Source organism: Nicotiana sylvestris, chromosome 12, assembly GCF_000393655.2.
Source record: "Nicotiana sylvestris chromosome 12, ASM39365v2, whole genome shotgun sequence".
Lineage (NCBI taxonomy): Eukaryota > Viridiplantae > Streptophyta > Magnoliopsida > Solanales > Solanaceae > Nicotiana > Nicotiana sylvestris.
Window position 1 is genome coordinate 55,546,940 of NC_091068.1, and position 10,064 is coordinate 55,557,003.

General features: G+C 39.7%; 2 protein-coding genes across 2 annotated transcripts; both read right to left on the reverse strand.

Annotated features, from left to right (window-relative positions):
* Positions 1 to 1,298: 1,298 nt before the first annotated feature.
* On the reverse strand, positions 1,299 to 1,727 carry LOC104226154 (uncharacterized). The gene has a single exon (XM_009778056.1). The coding sequence runs from the start codon at positions 1,725 to 1,727 to the stop codon at positions 1,299 to 1,301; it is 429 nt and encodes a 142-aa protein (XP_009776358.1).
* A 2,253-nt stretch (positions 1,728 to 3,980) lies between these two features.
* On the reverse strand, positions 3,981 to 5,459 carry LOC138883059 (uncharacterized). Its single transcript, XM_070163718.1, has 2 exons — positions 4,999 to 5,459; positions 3,981 to 4,926 (listed from the first exon to the last, which is right to left on the reverse strand). Exons 1-2 carry the CDS (start codon positions 5,457 to 5,459, stop codon positions 3,981 to 3,983), a joined length of 1,407 nt encoding a protein of 468 aa, XP_070019819.1.
* Between the last annotated feature and the right edge of the window lie 4,605 nt (positions 5,460 to 10,064).

Genomic DNA, 10,064 nt, shown 5'->3' on the forward strand with positions numbered 1-10,064 from the left:
GGTTATGTGGTCGCATATCAAGTATGAGAATCGAAGAAATATCACATATGTGCATGAGCAAAAAGGCATTAGAAGTTATGCGATCACAAAACCACCGCATAAGTGGTTATACGATCCTATAACGACCGCATAATGGGGGCTAGAAAGCCTGAGGGACTGCCTCAGTATGCGGCACATTTGCGGACCACATAATAGGTATGCGATCGCAAAGGCAATCGTATAACCTATTCTATCTAGGGAAAAATTGGTACCAAATGCGATGATTATGCGGGCCGCGAAGCAATTATGCAGCCCGCAGAAGTCATCTTCTTCGGGAAAATTTATACTCTCCCCCAATTCTTTTCCATTCATTTAAAAACCTAAATCCACTGCGATTTAGTCACAAGATAAAGAGAGAGGGGGGTACTCAGAATTTCCCCTCTTTGGTTCTTGGCCCAAAAACACACAAACACTCCCTCCATTCACTCCTCACCAACTAAAATCAAAAGCACATAATCCACTTTTATGCCAGTCAACAATTTAAACCAATTTGACCCTCTTCAAGCACATACTTTCAGATATTCATGGCATTTGAAGTAGGTTGTATTCACAAAGGGGTAGAATCAAGAAAGAAAAATAAGAGTGAAGAAAAGAGGAGAGAAATCGAAAATCATACCTGAAACTCGAGGATTCTACAATGGAAATGAGAAAAGTGGTGAGTGTGTTTGGATTCTTTCCCTGGTTCGTCTTAGCAGCCTTTTTCTTCTTTTTCATTTTTTTCTTTATTTTTTTTCTTCTTTTTGTTTCATTCAAATGTGGGTGTGTGCAAAGAGTGCAGAGAGTTGGGGATGTTTATACCTAGCAATTATGCGGTGTAGAAGTTCATCGCATAACACATTATGCGATTGCATAGGTGTTATGCGGTGGGCTGATGACTGGGTCATGTATATGCAACCTGCGATGCAAGATGCGATCGCAAAGTGCACATGCGGGCCGCATAAATGAAAAGTGACCGCATAGTTGACAATGAAATTAGCCAAATACTTTGCTTGGATCTGCGATGACTATGCGGTTCGCGTAGTCATTATGCGATTGCATAATTATCGCTCAATTTGGACCTCTTTTTCCTTCAGTTTCTTCAGCACTAAGACCATGTTCATGATATTTTACCTGCACTCTAGCACACATGTCAACTTGCTCAATCTAATATACATAAATAATAGTAAAAAAAACTACAAAAGAGTGTTACCACACATGGGTTGACTCCCAAGAAGCGCTTGATTTAACGTCGCGACACGATGTAGTTGATTTCTTTTAGATTATTCCTTGGTGGGAGTTTTTGTTGGACTATCCCTTAGAGCAAATTGCTCTATTAAATGCCTTTCTCCTACAGTATCAAGGTAATGCTTGACTCGTTGTCCATTCACCTTGAAAGTTCGAGTCCCATCCTCCGACTCCAGTTCAATAACACTATAAGGAGACACACTCACAACTTTGAATGGGCCAGACCATTTGGATTTGAGTTTACCCGGAAATAACTTAAGTCTTGAATTGAAGAGTAAGACCAAGTCACCAGAATTGAACTCCCGCTTCATGATCTTCTTTTCATGGACAAACTTTATCCTCTCTTTGTACATGGCCGCACTCTCACAGGCATGGAGACGGAATTCTTCCATCTCATTGAGTTGTGTCATCCTCAAGTTAGCAGCTTCAGCCCAGTCAAGATTCAGCTTCTTTAAAGCCCACATGGTTTTGTGTTTAAGTTTCACTGGTAGGTGATAAGCCTTGCCAAAAACCAACCTGTACGGCGAAGTGCCAATGGGGGTCTTGAATGTTGTGCGATAGGCCCACAATGCATCTTCTAGCTTCCTTGACCAGTTGGTTTTGTTTCATTGATAGTTTTTGCTAGGATGTTTTTGATTTCTCTGTTCGAAACTTCAACCTGACCACTTGACTGAGGATGATAGGGTGTGGCCACCTTGTGCTTTACACCATATTTTTCAAGCAGCCCGACAAAAGTTTTGTTACAGAAATAGACTTGCCATCACTCAGGATGGCCCTTGGAGTACCAAACCATGTGAATATGTTCTTCTTCAAAAATGCGGTCACACTCTTTGATTCATTATTCGGTAAGGGGATTGCCTCAACCTATTTAGAGACATAGTCCATAGCCACCAAGATGTAAGTCATGCCATATGAGCTCATGAAAGGGCCCATAGAGTCTATTACCCACACATCAAAGATCTCAACCTCTAGTACAAAGTTCATTGGCCTCTCATGTCTTTTAGATATTGATCATTGTCTTTGACATTGGTCACATGCCTTGACCATTTGGTTTGCATCTTGGTAGATTGTTGGCCAATAGTAGCCACATTCAAGCACTTTTGTCGCAGTCCGATTTCCTCTTTGATGACCCCCAACCGGTGAGTCATGGCATGCCTTGAGAATTGGCATTACCTCATCTTCCATAACACACCATCGGATGATGTTGTCGGCACAATTACGGAACAAGAAGGGTTCTTCCAAATAGTAATGCTTATATTCCCGCAAAACCATTTTCTTTTGATAAGTTTCCAAACCTTCGGGAATAAGGTCACTAACCAAGAAGTTAGCGATGTCAGCATACCAAGGAGCAAATGTGTTGGACAATGCCAATATGTGTTCATCTGGGAAAACATCATTGATTTCTAGATCTTCCTTTTGTCTCACTGCCTCTTCAAGCCTAGATAGGTGATCTGCCACTTGATATTTTGTCCCTATTCGATCTTTGACTTCGAAGTCAAACTCTTGCAACAATAGGATCCACCAAATCAACCTAGGTTTTGCATCCTTCTTTGCCATAAGATAGCGAAGAGAAGCATGGTCGGTGTATACTATCACCTTGGATCCCAACAAATAAGCCCGAAATTTCTCAAAACCATAGACAATGGCAAGAAGTTCTTGCTCAGTCACAGTATAATTTATTTGAGCACCATTGAGTGTCTTGCTTGCATAATAGATAGGGTGAAGAATCTTGTTATGACGTTGACCAAGCACTGCCCCAATAGCTACACCACTGGCATCACATATGAGTTCGAATGGAAGAGACCAATCGGGTGTGACAATAATAAGTGCCGTGGTGAGCTTTTCTTTCAATTCCTCAAAAGCTTTGAGGCACTTCTCGTCAAATACAAATTTTGCATCTTTCTCAAGGAGTTTGCACATGGGATTTGCAATTTTGGAGAAGTCCTTGATGAATCACCTATAGAAGCCGACATGCCCCAAAAATCTCTAGACACCTTTAACTGAAGTAGGTGGAGGAAGCTTGGAAATGATCTCGATCTTCGCTAGGTCAACCTCTATGCCTTGTTTGGAAATTTTGTGGCCCAAAACAATGCCCTCGTCCACCATGAAGTGGCATTTCTTCCAATTTAGCACAAGGTTCGTTTCTTCACATCTCTTAAGCACTTGTCTAAGGTTAGCTGGACAGTGCTAAAAAGAATCACCTATGACAAAGAAATCATCCATGAATACCTCTAAGAAATCCTCCACCATGTCGGAGAATATTGACATCATGTACCTTTGGAAAGTAGACGGGGCATTGCATAGCCTAAATGGCATCCGGCTAAATGCAAACGTCCCATATGGATAAGTGAATGCTGTCGTTTCCTTATCTTCCAATGCAATATTGATTTGGTTGTAGCCGGAATATCCATCCAGGAAGCAGTAGAATGACCTTCCTGCTAGCCGATCAAGCATTGATCAATAAAAGGCATAGGGAAATGATCCTTGCACATAGCACTATTTAGCTTCCGGTAATTTATACAAATCCTCCATGCGGTCACAGTTCTTGTTGGGATGAGCTCATTGTTATCATTTTCAATCACAGTTATGCCTACCTTTTTCGGCACACATTGCACCGGACTTACCCAAGAACTATCGGCAATGGGGTAGACTACCCCGGCTTCTAACCACTTAATGATCTCTTTCTTTACCACCTCCTGCATGGAAGGGTTCAACCTTCATTGATGCTCCACACTTGGTTTACTCTCATTCTCCAACTGGATCTTGTGTTCGCAAATTCCGGCAGGAATCCCTCGGATGTCCGCAATTGTCCACCCAATAGCTTGCTTATGCTCCCTCAAGAAATTTAACAAATGTTCTACTTGCACATCATTCAACAAAGAATACACGATTACCGGTAGAGTATCATTTGAGCCAAGAAATTTATACCTCAAGCGCGGTGGGAGTGGTTTGAGCTCTAGTTGTGATGGCTCAATAATTGAAGGCTTTGCGGGAGGAATGACTCTATTCTCCAAGTCAAGAGAGAGCTTATTTGGAGCATAAGTGTAGGACCCAATCCCTTCCAATGCATTGACTGATTCCATATACCCCTCCATATCTTCACCGTCGAAGTTTACCAAAATAGCCGCCAACGCCTCACCGAGGCATTGTCCTTCCATCTTCATTTCAACTGCATCTTCCCCTTCATCAACAACATCAATCACCAAGATGCTTTCATGTTCATGTGGTAGTTTCATACCCTTGCTTGCTTGGGAGGTAACCTCTTCATCATTCACACGAAATTTGATCTCATTCCGTTCCGAATCCATTAGTGCTCTTCTTGTGGCAAGGACTGGTCTCCCCAAGTTGATAGGGATCTCTTTGTCAACTGCACAATCAAGGATTACGAAATCGGCGGGTAGATGGAACTCTCCCACTTTCACAAGCACATCATCGACAATTCCTACCGGTCTCTTTATGGAACGATCAGCCATTTGCAACCTCATACTTGTAGGCCTCGGCATACCTAACCCCACTTGCTTGTAAATAGAAAGAGGCAATAAGTTGATGCTAGCCCCGTTATCACAAAGAGCTCTTGCAAAATCACGCGCCCCAATAGTGCATGGAATAGTGAAAGCTCCTGGGTCTTCTTTCTTTTGAACGGTGGTTGTTGCAATGATGGAACTAACCCGATGAGTCACATTCACCACTTCATTCTTGGTGGTTCTCTTCTTGGTAATCAAGTCTTTCAAATACTTAGCAAAACCTGGCATCTCTTGAAATGCTTCCACAAATGGAATATTTACCGATAACTGCTTGAGAATGTCATAGAACTTTTCGAGTTTGCTATCATCAACCTTCCTAGCAAGTATTTGAGAAAAAGGAGGAGGAGGTCTAGGAATAGGTGGTAGATTTTTTGGTGTGTCTTTTACCTTTTCCCTTACCTCTTCCCGGTTTACTTCTTGAACTTTCAACTCTTCCGGAACCTCTTTAGCTTCAACAACAATTTGTTCTTCAACTTGTGCCTTAACTTCTTGTTCGGATTCTTCCACTTCAACCATTTGTTCACTCTCTCCTTGTAGTACCTTCCCACTCCGAGTAGTAATCACCATGATATGAGAAGTTGGACCACTCACACTACCATTTGGGTTCGCAATTGTATCACTAGGAAGTGTTCCCTTTTGCTTTGGATTTTGTTCCTTAGAGAGATCTCTCATTGCATCTCCAATTTTTGAATGGATGCGGTTTGAGAACTAACAAGCTCGGTCATATTCCTCATATAAGTGTCAGACCTCTCTTGATTTTGCAATACCCGTTCAAGCATGCTTTCCAACTTGGAATCACTTGAGGAACCTTGATTTGAATATTGACCCTTTGGTGGAACATAAGGGTTTGAACTCCGATTTGAGAAGTTGTTGTTGTTATTCCAGTTTCCTTGATTTGAACTACCTTGGTCATTTCACCACTGTTGGTTGCCTTGCCCTTGCGGGTTAGGCCTCGATTGATTTTGTTGTCCTTGACCTTGGTATTGTTGCCTTTGATAGCCTCCTTGAGAGTTTTTGACATAGTTGGCTTCCACATAATCTTCACTTGAGGATGGTTGAACATCTTCCACCACATTTACCTTCTTCGTTTGGCTTTCAGTGAACATTTTTGTCAACACATTGACATTGGTGGCAAGCCCTGCAATTACTTGATCTCTTTCTTTGTTCTCCTTAATCATGTTGGTCAAGGAGGGAGCACGATATGCAATTCCACCTGTGGTGTCCTGTGAGTGCCAAGCTTGATTATGTTTTGCCATTTTGTCAAGGATTTGTGTGATCCTTGCGAATGTCTTATCCATAAAATATCCATCAGTTGCATTCTTAGCTATAGATTGGTTCATAGAATCTAAAACCATGTAGAATTTCTCCAAAAAGATAGACTTTGGAAAACCATGATTAGGCAACCTCACCAAATATAACTTGAATCTCTCTCATGCCTCATGTATATGTTCTCCCGGTAGTTGCTTGAAAAAGAAAATTTTAAACCGGAGCTCAGATTTCCTGCTTTGCGGGAACCATTTAGCTAAGAATGCTTGGACAAGTTCAGACCAAGAATGAATGGAATTTGGTGGCATATTTTGAAGCCATTTCCTTGCGTCCCCAGCTAGTAAGTACTTGAACACCCTCAATCTTAGGGAATCATCTGAGACATTGTTCTGCTTGTGCATAGCACACGCACCCAAGAAGTTTCTAAGATGTTGTGTCGGATTATCATCAGTGGAATTCCTGAAAACCCCCTTCGCTTTTAGCATTAGGATTAAACCATGTTCCACCTTGAAAGTTGCAGCACCAACAACCGGAGGTACAAGCGAATTTTTATCCTCAGTGTACACATCTATGTCTGTAAAAGGATTTTCTTCCATTTCTTCTCTCATATTCGGTCATGTCATCCTATCAACACCAAGCAAAACAAGCAAAGTGTGATGGAATTGAATAAGACATAAAGTAAAGCACACACTAATTAGTAATTTAAAAACCGTATTCCCCGACAACGGCATCAAAATTTGATACGCTCAAATTACACTTTAATTAAGTAGTGTAAGGTGGTTGGTATCAAATATAATAACCCAACAAGGTTGGGGTCCAATCCCACAGAGAATATGGCGTAAAAAGCTTAGTGTGGAACTTGACTTAAGTCGTAATTCTATTTCGTTAATGTAACAAAAGAATGATATGATTTTGAATTTAAGATATACCTAATCATAATGTTGAGAATGTAAATGATTTGATTAAGGAAACCAAGGTTGTGTCCCCATCAATGTAATGTAATGCTATCGGTGTTAATATGATATATTTCTAATGGAAGGTCCTTTGATATGCAAATGATTTCTAAATGACTACCCAATATTTTTTAATAGTTAAGTAGTATTTTCCCTTTATGATTTTTCATAATATAAAAGAGTTGCAATTTAAGAACAACCAATTTATGTCAAGTAGAACCCACTTATTCCTAAGTGATTCTATTAAACAAGATTTAAAGTCTTCAGTTCTTGATATTTAATTCTACCAAACCCTAACTCAGTTTTCCAAGTATAGAAAGAGTAAAATGGAATAGATTAATGTTTGCAACCACTAACCATGAATAAAGAACAAGAATTGAATAAATATCAACCAACCATTATATATATATATATATATATATATATATATTCAATGTTAAATACCCATTAACATTACACCCATCTAGGTTCCACAACCTTAGTACTTAAATATAGCTACGTATACTAAAATACAAGAACAAAGTATTTAATAAAACCATAAAGCTTACAAAAGTGCAAGATTCCTTCTTCACAAACCTCCAAATAAATGAAGTATTCAATGCTCTCTAAGTAGGACCTTGTTTTAGACTTCAATGACCCACAAAAACCCTAGTTATTCTTTTTATAGTGGACCAAAAGTCGTAGTCAAAATCGGACAAAAATACCCCTTTAGATGACTTATGCGATCGCATATTGATCGTAGACTAGTTGCAGACCGCATATTGAACATTCCATCGCAGACTTGCTGTGTTCCAGATTTAGCTTCCATCGCATAATAGTTATGCGGTTCGCATGTAATTTATGCGACCTCATATCCCACCGCATATCATGCTAAGATCTATCTTCTACTAGAGTTATGCGACCATTATGCGGCTCGCATAGGAGTTATGAGACCGCATAATGGACGTCATATTTGCTTCTTCATTTGGCCCAAAAGACTATCTTTGTTTGCGATCAGCAGGTCAGTTATGCGGTCCGCATGTGAGTTAAGTGACTGCATACTTGCAGCATATCCCTCTTTTGCGACTTTTTGACTTTTTTTCCATGTTTTCAGGTATTCAAGCTCATGCACTACAAAACAACCAAACTTGATCAGAATTAACAAAAAATGTAGTAAAAGACAAGTTAAAATCTAAGTAATTGGTATCATTGTGCCGAAATTCTACGGCACATCAACACCCCCAACTTAAACTCTTGCTTGTCCTCAAGCAACTAAAACAAATCTATCCTATTCTATACTACTTTTATTTCCAACATTCCACAAAACAGTAGTGACTATAGATGGTTTGACTGACAGCTAACAAGCATGTAACCCCATTTATTTACCCTTCCTGAAAAGCGACTTATCATTCAACCATTTCACTAATCAATTCGTGACCTTAGAGAGCCTCGACCAAAATGACAAAATGCTATTTACATTGAAGTGCACTTGTGTTCTACTTCAAGAACCTATCTTCTGCTAAGTCTTACAATTCATATGCACTCACAACAAAGAAAATCCCCACTCACATATATATATATATATATATATATATATATATATATATATATATATATATATATATATATATATATATATATATATATATACAGGGTATGCAATCAAAACACTCTAACACTCGAAACGAAAGCTACATGCTACAAGTATCAGTCCATATACTTTGCCCTTATTTTAACTTTGCCGCTATCTCAGGAATGATTGACCGTAGATCACTAAGGACTTTTCACGGGTTATAATGTAGGCTTCAAGACAGGTTGGATGAATATTTAGGAATGTAGTGGTTATACCCTCCTTGATCTCTACATACATTATTCTCTTTTACTACACAACCCTTGTTTACCTCGGGTTACCGACCTAGAACCACCTCAAAGTATTTCTTCAAGTTCTACAAGACTCCATTCTTTTTTTTTTTTTGGTTTTTCATTTCTTTTTTTGGAGCTTGCATTTCGTTATAAACACAACTTTGAGGTTATTGCTTTTTTTTATTTATTATACTCCACTTTATAACGGCACCCCCAACTTAAGCTTTAAGCCTCAATCTCACACGTTCAAGGAGGTATGGATTCAAAAGAAGGAATTACTTCACAGAAGGGGTAAAGGTTTGTAATGTGGTAGCCAATGAAAGGTTAAAGGCTCAAAGGGGGTAAATAGGGTAATTAACGTACCAGGGAGGTAAATTTAGGCAAAACTAGCTAGTAATCACAAGGAGAGCCTAAGATCATTTCAACATCCAATCATTAACCTGAGAGTCGCACTAAGACACCAACCGGGCAAGTTCTAGACATCACAAGTTAGATATTTGCATTATTCATTCAAATCCTCACTCACTCACAACACATAAATTGTTCAACTCAACATAGTTTCAGCCCTCAAGAGACACAAGGAAACTTAACATTTTCATCTCAAAATGTGTAAGATTTTGAATAAGCATATAGTCAAAGAGCGAGCCTCAAATTCACAAGAATGACTAACTAACGTATTGTTTTTTTTTCAAAAGAAGGAACGATATCATATATTTACAACACCTGGCACATGCTTGGAGCTACACAGTCAACACCAAATAAGTCAAAACATTTCATGCTACTGCCGTGGTTCTACTATTACATCTTTGGAAAAGAACCCGACAATGAAAAACCAAAGGGAATTCATTGCTAAACTATAAGAGTTTTATATACAAACATGGGGTACAACAAGCTAAACTACAAGGAACATGGGTACAAGATTATGATCATAACTATCCCACCCCCAACCAAAGATCATGAATTGTTCCCAATGCATATATAAAGCAAAAAGTAAAGCTCAAGGACTCCCTGGGGCGCACTAGGCGCTCGGGGGAGCTGAAGGATCTGGGACAACTGCGGAGGGGGCTGCTGGTAGTTAAACTGCAGCTAGTGCAACCTCGGACTGAGTAGTATCCGTCGTGGCTAGAGAAAGAGGCTCCAACTACTGGGAGGGTAAAGCAAGAAGCTCCACCTACTGTGAGGCTAGAGCTGGGGCCTGGGAGCTACTAGCCTTACC

Coding starts and splice junctions, on each gene's coding strand:
- LOC104226154 (XM_009778056.1), bottom strand. CDS start 1,727: ATGTGGGCTTTAAAGAAGCTGAATCTTGACTGGGCTGAAGCTGCTAAC.
- LOC138883059 (XM_070163718.1), bottom strand. CDS start 5,459: ATGAGAGATCTCTCTAAGGAACAAAATCCAAAGCAAAAGGGAACACTT. Junction 4,927..4,998: donor GAGATGCCAGGTTTTGCTAA/GTATTTGAAAGA, acceptor TCATCGGGTTAG/TTCCATCATTGCAACAACCA.